The sequence below is a fragment of the Eulemur rufifrons genome, chromosome 29 (genome assembly GCF_041146395.1).
Source record: "Eulemur rufifrons isolate Redbay chromosome 29, OSU_ERuf_1, whole genome shotgun sequence".
Classification (NCBI taxonomy): domain Eukaryota; kingdom Metazoa; phylum Chordata; class Mammalia; order Primates; family Lemuridae; genus Eulemur; species Eulemur rufifrons.
In genome coordinates, this window is record NC_091011.1 from 22,952,539 (window position 1) to 22,974,892 (window position 22,354).

Sequence of the window (22,354 nt, forward strand, 5' to 3'; positions counted from 1 at the left end):
GCACCGCGTGTGAGGGGCGTGGGCCTGCATGCTGTTCCCGTGGACTCACTGCAGCACCGGGTCTGCGGACAGCAGTGCTGGGCTTTGCTCATCTCCATTCCAGGAAAACCCAGAGATGCCAAACTGTGTGTGTACCTGCGTCTTGGCTTCTAGAAAAGCGCTTTTGTAATTTGTTGGAACTGGTCTTCCCGAGCAACACTGGGAATAGTTTGTTTTCTCCAGCCCTGCCAAAGGGACTCTGGTCAGGAGGTTAAGTGAGTTTCATTGAAAAGACACACTTTTCCTTCCCCGGCTGATAAACAAGGCCGCCGCAGGGAAACCGACTTCCTCCGCCCAGGCGTTCAGCTGGGGCGGCCTGTCCCTGGCCAAGGAAAACAAATGCATAAACATTTCAGGGGTATATAGGAAGCGTTTCTGCTGGGAGCCTGCTGTGAATGGCTGCTGGAGTTTACACAGCAAACCCCAGGGGCCTCAGCACAGCCCGGACAAAGAAGTCCTGGCCCTCCCTTTCCCTCCTGGCCTGGCTGGCCCCTCCCTGCCTCTCCCCAAAGACTGACAGGCCACTACACGTGCCCTGTCCACAGGAACACAAGACAAGCTCGCTAGTTGTCACACCAAATGCCAGTTTCACCTCCTGCGTGCCTGGTAGCTAAGAAGAAGGGCTCTCCTTTTAGCCGGCACTGCAGACGGAGGGAGCACAGCCGCGAGCTGCTTGCATCCATCCTGAGCCCAGTGGGGCACGCGGAGGCTGGGGACAGGCTGCTGTCCAGTGTTCGCGACGCTCCTAGGCTCTCCCCGGGCCAAGGCAGACACATTAGGAACGCGTGCCCTGGCCCCCGTGTGTAAACACACGCCTGCACACAGCCCGGAGTCTCAGCCACAGTGCTCGCCGGGCACAGGCAGGGTTGGCGCGGGGACAGCAGCTCCTGAGGGCTTTGCCATTATGTTGTTCAGAGCTTCTCACGTGGACAGCCACGTGACAGGAACTCCTAGAGGCCAGCGCTCTGCCTGGGCTCCTCCATTCCATCCTGCTCTTGCGAACCACACAGAGGAGTCCTTCGCCTCGGTTTTGACACAACTCACTCACTCTCTCTCCTTCCTTATCAGCCTCCCACTGCATTTCTACATTTTCTCACATTCCTTTTTTGAAACCAGTAGGATAGAGATGAATGGAGTGAATGAGGCTCAGACTACGATTTTCCCTCCACAAGTGATCATGGGATGATGGCATTTTTCCCATTCCAACCTACCCTATCTTTGCTTGGGAATGTGAGGGGCTAAACAGGTTCTGCCCACCCACATTTTCAGTCAGTTCTCCCCCACTTGTCCCCTACAGCCACACAGGGGAACCACCTCTGGTCCCCCTGTTCATCCCTATCCTATTGCTTGCCACCCCCACCCTGGCCAATAGGCCCCTCCCTGGAAGGCTCTTTTCCCCACTTCCAGCTGGCCAGGCCCAGCCCACCCTCCAGGTCTACCTCCAACCTCATAGAGCCTCAAAGGGATCATGGGCTCCCTGGGGCCCTGAGCTGCTCCTGGACAGCACAGCCGACGTACCTGGTGCCTCAGACCTGCGCTGATCCAGTGGGAGGCAGGACAGAGCAGGAAACCCAGACAGGGACAGCACTGGACCAGACGGCGTCACTGGCCCACAGAGATCCGTCAGGAGACTTCTTAGCCTGAGGGTCTCCTGAGCCCGGGGGCCCCTCCACGCATCACAGGGTCCACCCCAGCTGTGATCAGCACAGATCCTGCATTCCCTTTGGAGCAATAGAACAAATAAGTCTCGGCCATCAGCGTGGGTTTGACTCTTGTTTTATAGAAAGTCAACTACCAGAAATAATGAGTACCCAAGGTCCCAGGACAACATCAGAGGCCTTGTTGAAGGGACGACCCAGAGGGGAGCAAGGGAGAGATGCAGATAAAAGGCAGCAGAGATCCTGGTGGCCTCCTTCCGGTCCTCAGCAGTCACGGCTCAGTCTTTGGGAGGGGACACAGCAGCACACCGGGCCCCTCATCGTGGTCTCGGGTGGGCCCTTCACGGAAGGGGCAGGGAGCTCTGCATGCTTCTGCAGCGCTGCTGGCCCAGAAGGGGGCGACGCTCTTCTCAGAGACTTGCCCCTGAGGCCTGGGGTCCAGCTGTCACCCCCAGCGATGAGCAGTGGAGCCACAAGGCTTACCCACAGCTAAGGGTCACAGGATGGGGTCTGTGCCGTTCCAGTTCACCAGCGCCCCCTTCCACCTAAGGCCAGAGGGGCAAGAGAAGGAGTTAGAGCTTCAGGCGCCCAGAGAGGGGCCCACCCCCTGCCCCCACTTACTGAGGCCTTTGTCTCGGAGGCTTTGAGGGTTTCAGGTTCCATGCTGCCCACATCGCCCCTCCACTCACACACAAGCCCACACCCCAGTCCCTTACGAAACACAAACATACCCAGGACCCTGGGAAGCACCAGAGAAGACAGAGGCGGCAAATGATTCATTCCTCTGGGCCACAACCTACTTTGCGCCTGGCACTGCAGGGCACTCTGCTGTGAGTGAGCCACACACAGCGGCTCTCCAGCAGTGCCCGACGTTGACCCTTCAGAGGCAGGCGTGCAGACCTAGCTACGGAGAAATGCTGGGGCGTCTAAAGGGCAGGAGGAGAACCAGTGGCTGGAGCCCAGAAAGGCGGCAGAGACGTGTCGTCTCTGGAGGAGGGGCTGGGAGCCCGCAGGGCCTTGTGAGGATTCTGGGCTTTACTCTGGGAGCCTTGGGATCGGTGATGGGCTGTGAGCACCGCAGTTAACACACAGGCTTTTTAAACAATTACTTTACCTTAAGAAGCACTGAGAATAATTAAATTGCAGTCCAAGGTTAGATACAAATTTAATGATAGTTCAGTTGCAAAAATAAAAGTTATTGTAGTGAGACTATGAAATTTCCTAACACTTCATTTTAATACATGCCATTAATTTTCTAAAAACAATTCAGGGGAATCCCATTTATAGCAGATGGAGTATTTATGCCAAATCTGGCATGAGGTATATTGCACATACACGTATATCCTAAGACTACATATGAACTAGGAAGCAGATGTTGCGTATCTCAACAGCAGTACCAGAGCAGCGTTTGAGACTAGGGTTTATAAATGCTTTCCAAAGTGTGGGGTTCGGGTAGAGAGCAGACATCTTGTTTTCCAAACCTGCAGTTTTTTGTCAGGACTAAAGTCAAAATCCTAACCGTCACAAAGAAGGGAAAAAAAGAAGCTTTTCTCTCTTTAACTGTCCATCTGCATCAGAAAGTCCAGTACCCTGAGATTGGAGCTGCAACAAGAAGGGTGTGAACAGATTCTCTCAAAGCAACACAGTTGCATTTCCCCACAGAATGCTTGGAAGGACCAAGAGGTTTCTGTTAATGGACACATATTAAGTTTCAGATAACGAAAGTCCAACTGGCAGGGAAAATGGCCACGGCTCTGACTCACACAGCTGAGCAGGTTCTGGTGGTAGGACGTGCTGGGAAGGAGTGTGCTGAGCCCCAGTTCTAGGGGCTGGGCTGATCTATTGCATCTACTGGGTTAATGGTACTTTAACAATCTGCAGCAACGCAATGAGGGTTTAATTGATCCTACCACGCTATTTGAGATTTTCAATTTTCTTTCTCTGCTCATCATCTTGCAGTTTTGAAGTGTGTCATTAAAAAGCTTTTACTGTACTATTAAGATTTGTAGGTAAGCATTGAAGTCTTGGACACTAAGAACATCTTGAATCTAAATGTCCAGAGGATGGCAGAAGGGAGGCAGGAAGGAGAGGGCCATTCCCGCCCTCAGCCTGGTCCCCAGGGCTTCACCCAGTGCCTCTCTAACCCTCCAACCCTTTACCTTCTCCCCACTCTGACTCAAGTTCCCCCTATGAGCTCCCAGTTTGCAAAACTCTCAGATCCTGGCAAATGCTTCAGTGCCGGGTGAGTCATACTCATCTGCCACAACATCCGCATCACACCTCACTGTCAGGCTGTGGGGTTTGTGTTTGGTTTTGAGGCTTTTTACAGACCTAATCAACCGTCCACATCCCAGCCACCAGGTGCAAATGCAGGGGGAGGACTGGAAGCACCAGAGAGAAGCAGTTCACAATTACAAAAGGAAATCAAAGCAGAAACATTTTAAAAATGGAAAGAGCTAAGATATTACAGACGTTATCCTTTTATAGGGGATGAATCGTTCCCCAGTTGGAATGGTTCTGAATGTCTGAGTCAATTACAAGGACAAGAAAGAAGAGCTCCGCATACGCAATCAACAACTAGGGACGGGCAGAGAAAGGGAAGGAACGAAATGGAACTGCTTCTGAGTGTGGCAGGAGCCGCAGCCTCAAAGCCCTGGCCCAATTCAGGCGGCAGCTGACAGCATGACAGCTCAGAGCGGGGCTTCTCCCCTCCGCACCTCGGGCATTTGGGGCTGGGAAGTTCTTTCTTGTGGGGGCTGTTCTGTGCATAGTAGGATGTTTAGCAACCTCCCCCCGGCTGTGACAACTAAAAATGTCCCCAGACATTGCCAAATAACCCAGGGATGCAAAATCACCCCCTGCTGGGAACCACCTACTCTGTGAAAATGCCATGGTCCCTGCAGCTCAAGTCAACTCGATATCATGGAGTGGCAAATCATGGCCAAAAATGATGGGGGCAATCCCTGCAACAGGAGCGGATGCCTGTGCAACAGGTTTCCAGCGCCGACGAGACTGGCATACTGCATGGGGGAAAAGAGCCTGACTGTGCCGTGTCAGCAAGGAGAAGAGGGCAGGCCTGGATTCAAAGCTCCTAACTGGTAGAAATATATCCAGGGACTCCTCTTGCTCACTTGGAATTTCCAGACAAACAGCCCTGCATGCAAGTTTCTGTTCCTGTGCTGCAGCCACTTGGAACCAGGAGTGGCTCCAGGGTGAGCCGCCTGGGCTAGCCCTCACCTGTGGGCCTCAACCCGTGCTGTGCCCTCCCCTGCCTGCCATCCTTCAGGATCGGTTCCAGGAATCCTCCGTGCGGAAGCGTTGTCAGGCCACCTGCCGTGCCCCTCAGCACCCAGGCCAGGCTCCAGGGCAGAGTGGGTCTCACTCACGCCTGAAGCACGGGGGCGAGAGGTGCTGCTGCCCGGACGCGCCCCTCCACGCCAGCTGCTCCTCCCCCACCCCCAGGCACCCAGCAGAGACCCTGGTCTCCATTCACACTTCACAAAGTCCTGCCCAGGACCCACGGCCCCTGCCTCTTGCCCCTCCTCTCTGCCTCCTCCCAAGCTCTTACCCAACTTGCCACCACCTGATTCTTTCTCCTCCCCCAGCACATGTGCAGAACCCCTTCTGGTCCTCGAAGAGTTTCTGCAGCTCTTCTCTCCACCTCACAACAGCTCGGGGATTGTTACACCCAACCAACAGAGAGGGAAACTGAGCCCCACAGCAGAGCCAGACCTTCCGGGAGCTCACACAGTGTGACGACTGCAGAGCCCGTGCAGGGCAGGCGTGTGTGGGCAGCTGGGCATCTGAAGAGAAGGGCTGGGGGCACAGCTGGGGCGGGGGGGGGGCACCCAGGGAACAGGGAGGTGTCAGGAGGCAGCTCAGGCGGGTGGAGGGACAGCTGAGGAGGTGGGTGCTGTGCCCCAGACCCTCAGAGGCACCATTCCCAGCTGGAATTACATTTTCAATTTCTTGTCTGAGCCTCCAAACAGAAACATCTGTGCCTCAGGCCCCGGTTATGAGTTCTTTCCTCTTTTCTCTGGACTGTTGACAACTGTTTCATTTTCTCCCACTCTAGCTAGGCTGGAAGCATGAGAGAGGTCACTGCGTGTGTCTTGGTTGAAAATGCCCATAAATGAGTTGGTTCTTGCTGCGGTGGTTAGAGAACAGCAGGGCGAGGGGTGGGGACAGACCCCACATTCCTGACACATGCAAAGGTAACAGGAGACTCTCTGAAGCCGAGACGTGTGTCACACCAAAGGGGAGAGACAGCACGGGGAGAGACCCAGGGATGGTTTGAATTAGGATGCTCTTCTCCAAAGGCAAAACCGATGGTCTGGACTTGTGCAATGTCACCGTGGCAACAAACCTAGGTGACCAGAAGTCACAGTGCCCGCTCAGCGACCTTCCACTGGGCCTGGACAACAAGGGCCTAAGCTCCAGTCCCTGAGCTGCTCACGTCTCAAGGCATGGCCGGGGTGCAGACCTCCATTTTGGAGACCCCCCTCTCTCCAGCTGTAGAAGAAGGGGCGACATCAGATGGTGTCTAAGGGCTACTCTGTGCATCCAAGTGAGCTGCCAAACAGCTAAGGATATGGTGTGTCCTGTGCTGCGCCAGGTGTGAGTCTGGGGTTCTTGCAGGGCAACAGCTGGGTTTAAGGGTGGGCAGTGACTCCTTCCCTGGATTAGAACAGCGTTCATTCTGAACTTGACTTCTAGTTGACTGTGAACTCTCCCAGAGCAGGAACAAAGTCCTATCCAGCTGTTTCTTCCATGGAGTCCAGCCCAGGGGTCCAAGGAGGGCTGATGTGATAGGAGGAAAACCCCACCTGCCCACCAGGTTGGTCTGCCTGCTGCCTGCCCATACAGCAGGATGGAAAAGATGGCCAAGGCGCAGGGCTGCATCTCATCCGGGACTTGGGGCCTGCCCAGGTGGACCCACCATGACGGGGGAGTGATGGGGGGAGCAGAACACGCAGCTGGCATTAGGAACACGCATGGGGGAGTGCAGGGCAGCCCAGAGGAAAGCACCTTGGCCTAGTGCTTTACCGCAGGCCAGACGCTGGAGGGACAGAGCCTCACTCGATACCTCACTCTCACAAGGCAGCCAGGTCGGAGGAGGTGCAGGCCTGGCCCTTACTAGTCACTAGAACCGCGGTTCTCAAACTGTGGTCCCCAGAGACACACACGCATCAGCAGCACCTGGAACTCCTTAGAAATGCAAATTCTCAGGCCCCTTCCTGAACCAGAAATGCTGGGAGGGGGGCCCAACGATCCGTGTTTTCACGTGTTCTCCAGGTGATTCTGAAGCTCCTAAAGCTTGAGGACCACTGCTCTGGAGCAAGCCTTCCTGACGGGTGGGTCAAAAACAGATACAGGTTCCCCTCAGCCATCGGGAGCTGGGTGGGGTCTGGGATGACTGGAGTCCCCAGGCCAGTTGTCTCTAGCCCTGTGTGCTGTGCAAACGTGATAATTTTCCGTCTATAGCAAGCGTCGGGGAGCACTGCTTGGGAGAGGCCGCGAGCCCACTCCCCGACACATGGACCCTCTGCACTTCCCCACATCTCCTCACTGTCACCTGCTGGCACATGGCCATGGGGCAGGGGAGGGAAGTCTGGGAATGGGGCAGCCAACAGAAGAGGAAGAGGAGCTTCAGGCCCATGCCTGCACTCGGACTGCCACTCCATAGCATGCCAGCTCTGGGCCAGGGGGTGCCTTGGGGACAGGCCAGAGCCCTGAGTCGTTCTCAAATGACTGTCTGTTGTGACGGAGCCCAAGAAGTCCAATCCTGGGCCCACGCTGGGAGCGCTTGGTGAGTCATGCAGTCAAATGGCTTTGGGGAAAGAGTTGCTACTGCAGGAGACGTGGAGAGGTTTCAGAGTGGGGGGCCACTCCCTGGGAGGCCTTCAATAAGGGTCCCAGGGGTCCGGAGGCAAGCAGAGGCTGTGCCCAGGGTGCACTCAGAGCCCTGCTTGGCAGGCCCACCTGCAGGAAGGATGCCCTGTGGCCTCCCACGCTGTCCTGCACAAATGCCAAGGCCAGTGTCACCGCTTTCTCCACTGCTGCTCTTCTCTCATCACTTTGAATGAGTGGCCCTTTGTACATGAAAGGAAAGTGACCTGCATGTGCCCTTAATCCTCCCGACGAAAGAAATACCGGCACATGACCCCGCAGGAACGCTTCATCCCTGGCCCAGGGGCGGGCAGGTGGACGGATGGGCGGGGCATAATGAGGATGTCCCAGCATCCCCTCCCACTTCCCCTTCCTGGTGTTTCCACTCTGCACAGGGAGTTCTCTCTCTCTGCAGCTCCACTCACGGGCTCGCTTGACTGCAGGTGGCCAGCAACCCTAAGCTCCAAGTGTGCCACCTGGATCTCAGGCAGTCAGTGCTACAGGACCTCAGCCATCGTCCGTATCGCCCCACCTCAACCCCAACCACGTCCCACACAGGGACATGGAAAGTCTGCCAGAGGTCACAGCCAATCACGAGTGGTCGAGACAATAACGAGAGCTAATACTGAGGGGCACTTGGTAATGTCCTAGGCACTCATCACAAAAACCGGTGAGCTAGGGACTGCCTTTATCCCTGTTTTACAGATGATAAAGTGACTTACAGACAGGTGAAGGCCAGTGGTTCACACTAGGAAGTGGCAGAGCCTGGGTTCACACCCAGACAGCCAGTCCACAGAACCTACACTCACAAAGGCTGCAAGTCCCACTGCTTCTCCAGAAGGCCCTAGGGTCCAGGTCTCCTCCCTCCTGGCATCTCCTTCCACTGCACACTGACCCGTGTCGTGACCCAGAGGCTTCACGAAGGGCCTGATGGAGCGTGCCAGGCATTCCTGAAAGCTATAGCCCCACTGGCCCCCCAGAGTGCTGCCCCGGCCTGGGCCTGCTCAGAGCACTCACCAGGGCAGTGAGCCCCATGGACTGAGCACTCCCTCCAGTGGCCTGCGCCTCTGTGTCCCCTTACACACAGAGGGCCTGGGTCAGAGGCGTCAAGGCCCCCGCCTGCTTCTGAGGCTACGGACACCTCTGCTCGGTGTTCAGGGTGGTCGAGGCTGCTCCTCCCACCTGCCCCCCACGCAGAGGGTGCTGCTGTTCCAGGGGGCCACCTCCCTCCACACCCGGGCTGGCCAGGCCCTCGCACCTTCCCATCCTGCTCCTTCTGGCCTAACGGCACTTACCGCATCTGGCTGCCGCGTCCTTGAGGGAGGAGGGGGCCTCAAGAGACACGCACTTACCCCCACCCCCCCCATGGGGACATCCTCAGATGCTGTCTGAAGACATGTCACCCCTGCAGCGTACATGCTTCTGCACATGGGCCCCAGTGACCACAGACAGAAATCATGCACAAGGCCCCAGCACTGCATCTTTCCAATCTGTGGGGGTCTCAACTAACCACACCCCTCTCAGGGCAGTCCAGGAACCCATCCTCCTTCCCACAGGCCTGACCACTCCAACCACTGCACCCCCCAGCCATTCACTGTGAGGTTCAAAGCCAGAGAGGGGCCGGACTCACTTGGTTCTGATGCAGAGCTCGAGGGGTGGGACAAGGTCATTGTCTCTGTCCTCAGGGATGGTCTGGGTGGTATCTGGAGAGGAGAGAGAGGCAGACACACATCAACTAGAGCCCTGCACTCACCCTGAGGTCAACATGGACAGCCCTAACTCCTGAGGCCCAACCCTTCTAGCACCTGTCCTCTCCTCCCCATTTCCACTGCATCCGCTCTCATGCCTGGTATTGGTCTCCCCTGGACAACTCACTGGTCCCTCACCTCCAGTGCCTGCTTCAGCTACCACAATATTCTTTTTTTTTTTTTTTGAGACAGAGTCTCACTCTGTTGCCCAGGCTAGAGTGAGTGCCATGGCGTCAGCCTAGCTCACAGCAACCTCAAACTCCTGAGCTCAAGGGATCCTCCTGCCTCAGCCTCCCGAGTAGCTGGGACTACAGGCATGCGCCACCATGCCCGGCTAATTTTTTCTATATATATTTTTAGCTGTCCATATAATTTCTTTCCATTTTTAGTAGAGGTGGGGTCTCGCTCTTGCTCAGGCTGGTCTTGAACTCCTGAGCTCAAACGATCCGCCCACCTCGGCCTCCCAGAGTGCTAGGATTACAGGCGTGAGCCACCGCGCCCGGCCTCAATATTCTTTCTAAAAACACATCTGATCTCATCTTTTCATGGCTCCCTATTGCCTGAAGAATAAATCCAAACTCGTCAGCATTGTATTTGGGGCTCTTCACCATGCAGTCTCCCCTCCCCTTACACCTGGTGCCGTCCACCACTCAAGGCCCAGCTCTGGCCCCCTCCCGTAGGAGGTCCTTGCTAACATTCGCTCTGTGATCCCCAAGTCCCGACACTCAAGTCTGCACTATTCCCTGATTGTCCCGAGGGGGCATGTTAAGGCTGGGTTCCCTGAGGACGCCTGGGGAATGGTGGGCAGGTGCCGCACCGACGGTCAGCCGGATCTGTTCCTGCTGGTTGGCCAGGCCGTCATAGTAGTACAGGTCGAAGAGCCTCTCGGTCCTCCAGTCACACAGGAGCTCCTGCTGCAGGCTGAAGAGGACGCTGAAGTGGCTCTCGCTGCATACCACCCAGATGGGAAACCTTGGCGTCTTCAGGAAGCAGCCGACCTGGATGGAGGGAGAGGCCTGATGCAACGTGCCGTCCGCAGGAAAGACGTCAGGGCATTTTCTGTCCAACCTAAGGCAGGGCTGACCTCAGAGGGGCCTTGCTGAGGATCACGTCTGTGTCTGATGCTGGGAACCCCCATGCTACCCAGACCACAGGCCTGTTTCCCAGAGCCACCCCTGCCCTGCCACCCCTGCCTGCTGCTGCTTACGGAGCCTCTGCCACACAGACCTCAGACCGGGCATCACCCCTCCCCTTCAGCCCCTCCACGTGGGAGTTCCCGGTGCTGCCCATTCTGCATTCAAAAGCTCCTCAACCCCCAGCCTCTCAGACCTCTCCTGAGGTTTACTCACCACTCCCAACCTGGATCACAGCAATGACCTCCTAACCAATTCTTCCCAGGCCCCTCAAACTAATCCAGCTCATCAATCGTGCCTTTGTATTCTCTGCCCACCAGTCTGGAGCTTGCCTCCCCTTGGAGAGCCTGCATCTCCCAGATCACCCAGTCAGGGAACAGGGATAACTTCCTCCTTGCAGCTCCCAGGGGGCACATTATGAAGTGCCTGCCCACCTAGACCACAGGGCATCACTGTCTCACCATGATGCCTTCCCCTGCCTCTTTCACGCCAGACTACCCTTACTTGTAGCCGAGAGCCCAGGTCCTCGTGGATGAAGCAGGACTTAAGCGAGAACCACACCATGAAGACAGGTAGGATTGGAGCCACAGGGAGCCAGGAGGGAAAGATCTAGTGAGCAGTCTGTAGGGGGTGCCAGGAATGAATGGCCAGAGAAGTTCAGGGTACAGAGTGGCATTCAGGAAGGGTGCAGGGGAGGATAAGGCTGAGGAAGTACCAGGGTAAGGCGTGTGAACTTTCTGATGAGGGAGACCCTGAGAAGTTTCCAGCAGGCAAATTTCAAGGTACAAAGGTGTTTGGGGAAGACAGGTACCTTGGAATAAACATCAGGGCCCTCAGCACATTGCTAGTGTCTTGCCTCCAATGGGGAGAGTGACCAAGCCCTGAATGCCTGGCCCTCTACACACTCTCCTTGTCCCCTGTGACTCCCTGGGGCATGGTTCTCCCCAGCCTGGGCCTGGGTTATTTGGCTATGTACATGCCATGGGCCAGGCTGATTCTGGCCTAATCCCCACCAGCCCCAGGGAGATGTTTGCATGCTCAGGTATTTACAGCCAGAGCCTGTGGATTAAAGAAAGAATGGGAATTATTTTTCCAGTGGGGAGAAGGGCATACTTTCTCCAGGGCTGTCACACAAGTGTAGTCAGGCAGCTCCTGCCTAGGAGCTGATTCTGGGCTGGTGTCTTGGACAGGGGGGCTGTACTCAGAAGATCCTGAACCAGGTCCGCAGTGAAATGCCTGCCCATGGGAAGCCACCTCCTCTAGAGGGCAGGAGGATGATCTTTACAACTTGCTCAACCCTTTCTTAGTGTCGAACTGCCCCTCCCCCTCACCACCAGGGCCTCACCCCAGCCCTGTGTGACATGAAAGCAGATTGCACAGCTCGTTTCCTGGTGGAGTGTAGGGGAATTAGATGTCTTAAAGGATATGGCTGGATGTGCCTAAACCAACCCCACTGCACACTTGGCTTCCATTCCATGCCAGAAAGAGGCTTTTCTGTTGAGGGCATCGCCTGGAACAGGGAACCCTGAAGCCAGGATCTAGTGCTCATTCACGGCAGGGAAAGAGCCCCGAAGCCAATCAGGGAGCAGGCCTTTGCACAGTCAGCCACCATGAATTTTCCATCAGAGGCACAAAAGGGCAGCTTGCCATACATAAATAATAGTCAAAAGATTAAGGGCAAAATAGCTGCCCAGAGAGCTTATAAATGAGTTTTTCTCATTCAGGAGCCCCTTTCCAAGTAGGTGACATTTTCCAGAGATGAAATTCACTTCCTTTGAATTCTTGAGCAACCAAAGGCTTGGAGCAAGGTGTGAAGTGGGGGCACGGGGGGGGGGGGGGGGGGAACACACCTTTCCTCCAGCACAATCTGAGGGTTTCTCCTGGTGGCTGAACATGCAGCACCATTAGAGATTACCTTTTATGGTGATTCTTTTTTTTTTTTTTTGAGACAGAGTCTCGCTCTGTTGCCCGGGCTAGAGTGAGTGCCGTGGCGTCAGTTTAGCTCACAGTAACCTCAAACTCCTGGGCTTAAGCGATCCTACTGCCTCAGCCTCCCGAGTAGCTGGGACTACAGGCATGCACCACCATGCCCGGCCAATTTTTTCTATATATATTTTTAGCTGTCCATATAATTTCTTTCCATTTTTAGTAGAGATGGGGTCTTGCTCTTGCTCAGGCTGGTCTCGAACTCCTGAGCTCAAACGATCCGCCCACCTCGGCCTCCCAGAGCGCTAGGACCACAGGCGTGAGCCACTGCGCCCGGCCTATGGTGATTCTTAAACTTCTGGGGAGGTTATGAATGACCTAAAGCCATCCATGGACCACAAGATTAGAAACACTAATTTAAGAGGGTCAGGCATACTGGAGGGTGAAGAAGATATACAAGGGTTAGATAAACTATTTGAGGATATAATGGAGGAAATTTTCCCAGGCCTTGCTAAAAATCTAGATATCCCGGTACAAGAAGCTCAAAGGATTCCTGGGAGATTCATTGCAAACAGGAAGATACCACATCACACAGTCATCAGACTGGCCAAAATAACCACAAAAGAGGCCCTCCTACAAGTTGTAAGGCAAAAGAGGCAGGTAACCTACAAAGGAAAATCCATCAGACTAACTGCAGACTCAACCCATCAGACTCAACTGAGACCTTATAAGCCAGAAGAGACTCAGGCCCCATTATCACTCTTCTCAAACAGAATAATGCCCCGCCTAGAATCTTGTACCCTGCAAAACTAAGTGTCTTATATGAAGAAGAAATAAAGACCTTCTCGGATAAGCAAAGACTGAGGGAATTCATCAAGACAAGACCTGCCCTCCAGGAAGTACTCAGAACACTATTACACATGGATCAGCACAATAGACACTCACCAATGTAAAATCATCCAAAAGCTAAAGGTCAAAGGCCAGATACCACAATGGCTCAAGAAAGAAAACAAAGCAATAAAGTTCAACTCAACAGGATGAACAGAAATCTGCTCCATTTATCAATTCTTTCAATAAATGTGAATGGCTTGAACTGCCCACTAAAGAGACACAGGCTGGCTGAATGGCTAAATATATATAAGTCAAGTATCTGCTGTCTTCAGGAAACACATTAACCCACAAGGATGCCTTCAGACCCAAGGTGAAGGGATGGCAAACAGTTATTTCATGCAAACGGAAGCCAAAAGAAAGCTGGCACAGCAATTCTGATTTCAGATATCTTAGTCTTCACATCAACAAAAGTAATGAAAGACAAAGGTGGTCACTATATAATGGTGAACGGTATAATTAAACAAGAAGACATAACAATCCTAAATATTTATGCACCTAACTCAGGTGCGCCCAGATTCAAAAAGCAAATCCTATTTGATCTAAACAAAATGACAAACAGCAACAGTGTAATAGCCAGGGATATCAACACCCCTCTGACAGAACAGGACAGATCCTCCAAACATAAAATAAACAAAGAAACAATGGACTTAAACAGAACTCTAGAATAAGTGGGCCTGACTGACATTTACAGAACATTCTGAACCCAAAAATCACTGAATATATGTTTTTCTCATTAGCTCATGGGACATTTTCTAAGATTGACCATATCCTAGGCCACAAAGCATGTCTCAAAAAAATTTAAAAAAACAGAAATTCCATGCATCTTCTCAGACCACAGTAAAATAAAATTAGAAATCAACTCCAACAGAAACTCTCATCTCTACACAAAGTCTTGGAAACTAAACAATCTTCTGCTGAATGATTATTGGGCTAAAGAGGAAATTAAGATGAAAATCAAAAGATTCTTTGAATTAAATGATAAAGGAGACAGAAATCAAAATCTGTGGGACCCAGCTAAAGCATTCCTGAGAGGAAAATTTATATCCATAAATGCCTACATCCAAAAGACAGAAAGATCACAAATCAACAATCTAATGAATCATCTCAAAGAACTGGAAAGGATGACCTGCATATGGCCTTTAATCCTCCTGATGAAAGAAATACCGGCACATGACCCCACAGAAATTCTTCATCCCTGGCCCAGGGGCGGGCAGGTGGATGGATGGGTGGGGTATAGTGAGATGTCCCAGCATCCCCACCCACTTCCCCTTCCTGGTGTTTCTACTATGCACAGGGAGTTCTCTCTCTCTGCAGCTCCACTCAGAGCAAACTGACCCCAAACCCAGCAGAAGAAAAGACATAACAAGGATCAGAGTAGAACTAAATGAAATTGGTAACAAAAAAACTATACAGAAGATTAACAAAACAAAAAGTTGGTGCTTTGAAAAAATAAACAACATTGACAGGCCTCTTGCTAGATTAATGAGAAGTAGAAAAGAAAGGGCTCTAATAAGCTCCACAGGAATGAAAAAGGAGAAATTACAATTAATATCACAGAAATACAAAGTATCATCTATGAATACTATAAAAACCTCTATGCACATAAACTTGAAAATGTGGAGGAAATGGACAAATTCTTAGAAACACACAGGCTCCCTAGGTTCAATCAGGAAGACATAGAATTCCTGAACAGACCAATATCAAGTACCGAAATTGAAGCAGCAATACAAAACCTTCCTAAAAAGAAAAGTGCCAGACCAGATGGTTTCACACCCGAACTTTACCAGAGCTACAAAGAAGAACTGGTGCCTATCCTCCAGAAATTATTCCACAACATTGAGAAGGAAGTAATCCTCCCCAACATGTTTTATGAAGCCACCATCCCCCTGATACCAAAACCAGGAAAGGATGCAACAAGAAAAGAAAACTACAGACCAATATCCCTTACGAATACAGATGCAAAAATTCTCAACAAAATCCTAGCAAACTGAATTCAGGTGCTTATCAATAAAATAATCCATCACAACCAAGTGGGCTTCATCCCAGAGACGTAGGATGTTTCAACATACGCAAATCTATAAAAGTAATTCACCACATAAATGGAACCAAAACAAAGACCATATGATCCTCTGAATAGACACAGAAAAGGCATTCAACAAAATTCAGCACCCTTTTATGATAAGAACGCTTAACAAAATAGGCATAGACTTACCTCAAAATGGTAAAAGTCATATATGACAAACCCACTGCCAACATCATACTGAACGAGGAAAAATTGAAAGCATTCCTGCTTAGAACTGGAATCAGACAAAGTTGCCCTCTGTCACCACTTCTATTCAACATAGTGCTGGAAGTCCTAGGCAGAGCAATCAGACAAGAGAAGGAAATCAATGGCATCCAAATGGGGACAGAAAATGTCAAACTATAGCTCTTTGCTGATGATATGATCTTATATTTAGAAAACCCTAAAGATTCGGCCATGAGACTACTGGAATTGAAAAATAAATTCAGCAAAGTCTCAGGTTACAAAATCAATGTGCAGAAATCAGTAGCATTCCTATACACTAAGAACAGTCAGACTGAGAACAAAATCAAAGACTGAATACTCTTTACAATAGCAATAAAGAAAATAAAATATCTAGGAATATATTTAACTAAGGAGGTAAAAGACCTCTACAGGGAGAACTACGAAAAACTGAAGAAGGAAATTGCAGAGGACGGAAACAGGTGAAAAACCATACCATGCTCATGGGTTGGCAGAATTAACATCGTTAAAATGTCTATATTACCCAAAGTGATCTACAGATTCAATGCAATCTCTATTAAAATACCAACATCATTTTTTGCAGATCAAGAAAAAAATAATTCTATGCTTCATATGGAACAAGAGAAGACCCCGTATAGCAAAAGCGATCTTAAGCAAAAAGAACAAATTGGAAGGCATCAATTTACCAGACTTCAAGCTGTACTACAAGGCTATAGTAACTAAAACAGCATGGTACTGGCAAAAGAACAGAGACATAGACCAACAGAACACAACTGAGAACCCAGATATAAAACCATCCTCATATAGCCATCTAATGTTTGACAAGAAGACATAAACATACACTAGGGAAAAGAATCCTTATTCAATAAATGGTGCTGAGAAAATTGAATAGCCACATGTATAAGAATGAAACAGGATCCGCACCTCTCATCTCTCATAAAAATCAACTCACGGTGGGTAACAGACTGAAATCTAAGGCACGAAACTATAAGAATTCTAGAAGAAAATGTTGGAATAACTCTTACAGACATTGGGCTAGGCAAAGAATTTATGAAGACCCCCAAAGGCAAACACAGCAACAACAAAAAAATAAATAAATGGGACCTGATCAAATTAAAAAGCTTCTGCATAGCCAAGGCAACTGTCATGAGAGTAAACAGACAACCTACAGAATGGGAGAAAATATTCTCATGTTACACATCTGATAAAGGGCTGATAACTAGAATCTATATAGAACTCAGGAAAATCAGCAAGAAAAAATCAAACAACCCTATCAAAAAGTGGGCAAAGGACATGAACAGAAACTTTTCAAAAGAAGATAGTCTAATGGCCAAACAAACATGAAAAAATGCTCAACATCTCTAATCATCAGGGAAATGCAAATGAAAACTACAATGAGATATCACTTAACCCCAGTGAGAATGGCCTTTATCAAAAAGTGCCCAAACAATAAATGTTGGCATGGATGTGGAGAAATAGGAACACTCATACACTGCTGGTGGGACTGCAAACTAGTATAACCTCTGTGGAAAGTTAATAGGGAAGTACCTCAAAGAGCTACAGGTAGAATTAACTACCATTTGATCCAGCAATCCCATTACTGGCCATCTACCCAAAGGAAAAACAGACATTCTATAAAAAAGACATCTGCACTCGAATGTTTATAGCAGCACAATTCACAATTGCAAGGATGTGGAAACAACCCAAGTGCCCATCAATACATGAGTGGATTAATAAAATGTGGTATACGTATACCATGGAGTTCTACTCAGCCACAAAAAACAATGGCGATCTAGCATCTCTTGTATTACCCTGGATAGAGCTGGAGCCCATTCTACTAAGTGAAGTATCACAAGAATGGAAAAACAAGCACCACATGTACTCACCATCAAATTGGTATTAACTGATCAACACTTGTGTGCCCATGTAGTAGTAACATTTATCAGGTGTCGGGCAGGTGGGAAGGGGGAGGAGGGCACAGATATATTCACACCTAAAGGGTGCAGTGTGTACTGTTTGGGGGATGGACATGCTTGAAGCTGACTTGGTGGCGCAAAGCCAATACATGTAACCTAAATATTTGTACCCCTGTAATATACTGAAATAAAAAAAAAAATAGGAAAAAAAAAAAAGAGTCAGGCCAGGTGTGCTGCCTCATGCCTGTAATCCTAACATTCTGGGAGGCCAAGGCAGGAGAGATCACTTGAGGGCAGGAGTTCAAGTCCAGCCTGAGCAACAGCGAGACCCCATCTCTATAAAAAATAGAAAAATTAGCCGGGCATGGTAGCGCACACGTATAGTCCTAGCTACTTGGGTGGCTTGCCTGAGCCCAGGAATTTGAGGTTACAGTGAACTATGATGATACTATTGCACTCTAGCCCGGGCAACAGAGTGAGACTCTGTCTCAAAAACTGTATTAATTAATTAATTAAAAATAAAATAAAAGGGTAAACATTTAATGGCAGGCAGTTATGGTGTGTTGTTTCTAAGGACAACACTCATTCAACATGATTTATACCTTTTGTCCCTAGCACCATTTTAAAAATTGGGGACACAGCACTGAAGGAAACAAGAACAGTCTTGTCCTTATGGAGTTTACCAGATGAACAGATGACAGAGAGTAATCAAATAATCATACAAATACATTTGCACTGCACCTCATCACATCTAAGATGTCATTAGATTCACCATCATTTTTTGTAACACTAAGAAATAAAGAAAGCTGACAAAGTCTGACACACCACCGACTGTAAGAACGCATCAAAATTTCAGAAATGTTCAAATATGAGGAAAGTCTGCATCTTAAAAGTGATAAAATATGATGCTTAGAACCAAGAAGAGGTCCATGGAATAAAGAATGAAGATAATCTGATGGAGAATGACAAGGTGGGGAGGGACCACGAGAAGAGACACCTACTTCGACAGAGTGATGAGGACAGGAAAGGCCTCCTTTTAAGAAGTGTTAATAACATTTAATGTAAAACTTGACAAGAGGCAAAAGCTGGGCAGGTGGAGGATACTACATGTGCAAAGGCCGGAGGTGGGAAAGAAGCTGAGGGGAGGAAAGTGTGGCAAAGTGCAGACCCTGAGGGAGAGAGTGTGGTGGCCTGACATGAGAGAGGAAGTGGGTACAGGTCTGGTAGGGCCTTGTAGGTCATGGAAGTTTTGGATTCTACTCTCTGTATTGGTTTGCTTGGGCTGCCATAACAAATACCACAAACTAGATGGCTTACACAACAGAAATTAATTTCCTCACCATCCTGGAGGCTAGAAGTCTGACATCAAGGTGCTGTCAGGGTTGTTTCTTAAGGCCTCCCTCCTTAGCGTGTAGATGGCTGCCTTTTCCCTGTGTCTTCACATTGGTCTTCCCTGTGTGTGTCTGTATCCTAATCTCTTCTTATTAGGATAACAGCAGTCATACTGGCTTAGGTCCCACCCTAGTGACCTCATTTTACCTTAATCTTCTCCTTAAAGACCCTTCCTCCAAATACAGTTACATTCTGATATAGGACTGCAAAAAATTCATATGTTTGGACTTCAATATATGAATTTTAGGAAGACAGAATTCAGCTCACAACAGCCTCGGAGGATTGGAGAACCACTGAAGGGTACTGAGCAAAGGAATGATATGATTGGATCTAAGTTTTTGAAGATCATGCTGGCTTCAGTGAAGGGACAGGATGGGAAGGGGTGGGAGCAGAAGCTGAAATCTACTGGACTGTCACAGGTGTTCAGACCAGTGATGCTGATGGTTTGGACCAGGGTAAAAGGGGTCAGACTTGAGAAACAACTTGGGGGGTAGCCAAATGGCCTCTTGGTGGAGTGGCTGTGCTCCTAGTTCGAGTAACAGGGTGGATGGTGCTGTTCACTGAGCTTGGGAAGACAGGAGGAAGATGGAGCTTTCAGAACCCTCCCTGCCAAGGTGTTTTCCCTTGGGTCCCTTCATGAAGACAGCAATGAACATGCCCTGAAGGTCATGGGAGAAGGAAGTGCTGAGGTTAAACTCCTGGCCCTACCCCATCCTTCTTGGCCTGGTCAGCATCGCCCCTACCCATGAGCCTGGAGGGGCATGGCCTTCCAACTGCAGTCTACAAGGCAGTCCAGCCCACACTGGTGAGCCTTGCTCTGGGACAGAGGGAGTGGGGTGGAAGTAAGAAGGGCAAGACCAGCCTGGTGGGCTCACAAATAGCCCACAGGGGTCCCATAGGACACAGCCAGGCTAGGGCATGAGGCCAGTTACTTATGGCAGATGGCGAGTGTCTCCGGCCCAAGAGTTTTCTGTTTCCCCCAGGCACACCTTGAGTGTGGGTCATCTAGGAAGCTCAATTATGGGTTGGGCCTCCTCCCCACAACAGACTCAGTGAGGGCCCCAGAACCCCAGGTCCTGGCCACAGGCTACAGAGATAGGCTGTGAGCAAGGGGCTCCTTTCACCTCCCACGTGAGTGCACAGCCCTGCTGTAGATGTCGTGGCCCAGGCTGTCCCAGATGCCAGATCTTCCCTGTGGCCGTGTCTGTGCTGCCCAGTGGAGGGCCCTGGCTCTGAGTCCAGGTCTGGGATTGGCACTGAACCCCCTTGGACTCCTTCTATGTCCAATGTAGCTAATTGTGTAGGGCTCAAGGGGCTTGGGGACAGAGGGACAATAGGTAGTATTAAAGGAGGGGAAAGCTTGGTCTGAGCTGCCAGGGGAAGGCGGAGGCTGAAGCCCAGCCCTCAGTGAGCTCACGGAGCAGGACAGGAGGCCGGGGTTCCTTCCTCAGCAAGCTTTCAAGTTGAAAGGCAGAAGAGGAAAGTATCCTCTCACAGCAGGGAGAAAAAACTCAGTCCTCAGCGAAGCATAGAACAGCAAATAGGGTCTACGCAGATCCAAGAAGTGCACGGGGAGGAGGAGATCATTGTAGGACCTGAATTTCTTCAACAGTCTTTTTATTCCAAGTGAAGGATGACCCTGACTGATCTCCCATCAATTACCCTCCACAGACCAAGAAGAAATAGTTTACTTTTTGACCAACGCCCTCGACACAAGAATGAAACCAGGGCTCCTGGTGAGCCTGGGAATTCCGTGAGCCTGGCCAAGGTTACCTCTCCCAGCCCATGGAATTTCAGGCTGAATACTTTCATAGAACACCCAGGGTCTGATGCTCGAGAGCCCTGGTGCTTCTCACCAGCCTCATTCCTGGGCTCCCTCCTGACACCAGCACAGTCAGGAAGGAGCTGCTCTCATTCTTTTCTCCCCAAGTCTTTGGAACCCACAAGTCTGCTCCCTGTGCGCTGGGTGGGGGGGGTATCCCCTGCTCTGGGGATGGGGCCATACCACGTGGTTCATTAGCAAGGGACAGCACACCTGAATATGTGGTCACATGGGAAGGGCAGATGAAACTGAGCCCTGGCTTAAAACCCCAGTCCCCTTCCACCCTGCAAATGCATTTGCCTAGCGCTATCTGATTGCCCCCATTAAGTCAGTCTCCGCATCCTGGTTCCGGGGATACATGAAGAATGAGGCCTTGTCCAGACCCTCCAATTATCTTTGTAGCCACCGCATAAAGAGCTCCTGCTATCCCTCAGGACTACCCTTTCTGTATAATCAACCATGGAACAATGGACTCTGAAAGCCATGAAAATCCAGGGTAAGAGAAGGTTCTGTGGCAGCTGGAGGGAGAAGGCAGGGTCCAGTGCTCCCCTGCCCAGCTCTGCTCAACCCTTGCTCACATTCCTCAAAGGCATAGTAACCTTGCCCTGTCCAGCTTCAACTGGGGGCCTGTTCCTTCCTGAGACCCCAGCTGCAGTGAGACAGGATGCAGAGCCCATATCCCAGCAAATAGGCCTAGTGAGGCCTCTAAGGGGTAGAATTATACCCCCCAAAGATACACTATCCTAGCTCCAGTAGCTCAGAATGGGGCCTTATTTGGATATAGGGTTGTTAAAAATATAGCTAAGATGAGGTAGGTTGAGCACAATGCCTCATACTGTGTACGGATCACACCTGTAACCCCAGCACTCTAGGAGACTGAGGCAGGAGTATCGCTTGAGATCAGGAGTTTGAGACCAGCCTGAGCAAGAGCAAGACCCTGTCTCTACTAAAACTAGAAAAAAAATAGCCAGGTGTGGTGACATGTACCTGTAGTCCCAGCTACTCAGGAGGCTGAGACAGGAGGATTGCTTGAGCCCAGGAGTTTGAGGTTGTAGTAAGCTATGATGACACCACTGCCCTCTACCCAGAATGAGACAGACACTGTCTCAAAAAAAATGAGGTCATATCGGAGTAGAGTGGGCCCTTAATCCAATATGACTGAGGTCCTTACAAGAAAACACACAGGGAGAAAAGGCCAGGTGAAAACAGCTGGAGGCAGAGATTGAAGTGATACATGTATAAGCCAAGGAACACCAAGGACTGTCAGAAGACACGAAACGCTGAAGAGGCAGGGAATGATTCTCCCTATGAGCTTTAGAGAGACCATGGCCCTATGGACACACTTGACCTTGAACTTCTAGCCTTCTAAGATTCTGTTGTTTCAAGCCACCCAGTTCGTGGTACTTTGCTGTGGCAGTCCTAGGAAACTAATACAAGGCCTAAGACCTCAAGTTCCCACCCCTTAGGAAGGACCCCCACCCCAACGCACACACACACACACACACACACACACACACCAGCTGCAGCCACTATGACCCACAATCACACTATAAATCCCTAAAAGTCCTTCGTAAACAATCTTTCCCAGAACATGGTATCGGCTGGCTTTGGGTCTGAATTCTGTGCCTGTGTTTGATGGCAGGAAAGCTGTGCTTATTCTCAAACTTTCTGTGA

At 50.4% G+C, this 22,354-nt stretch overlaps 1 protein-coding gene across 1 annotated transcript in view; it reads right to left on the bottom strand.

The window, feature by feature from the left end:
* Positions 1 to 1,799: 1,799 nt before the first annotated feature.
* The window catches only part of MINDY4 (MINDY lysine 48 deubiquitinase 4), a 110,349-nt gene continuing 89,794 nt past the window's right edge, over positions 1,800 to 22,354 (bottom strand). Inside the window, exons 16-18 of the mRNA XM_069462591.1 lie at positions 10,152 to 10,332; positions 9,217 to 9,289; positions 1,800 to 2,242 (exon numbers count right to left, since the gene is read on the bottom strand). Coding sequence (XP_069318692.1) covers positions 2,194 to 2,242; positions 9,217 to 9,289; positions 10,152 to 10,332 — 303 coding nt within the window. The 3' untranslated portion in view covers positions 1,800 to 2,193. The remainder of the gene's footprint in view (positions 2,243 to 9,216; positions 9,290 to 10,151; positions 10,333 to 22,354) is intronic.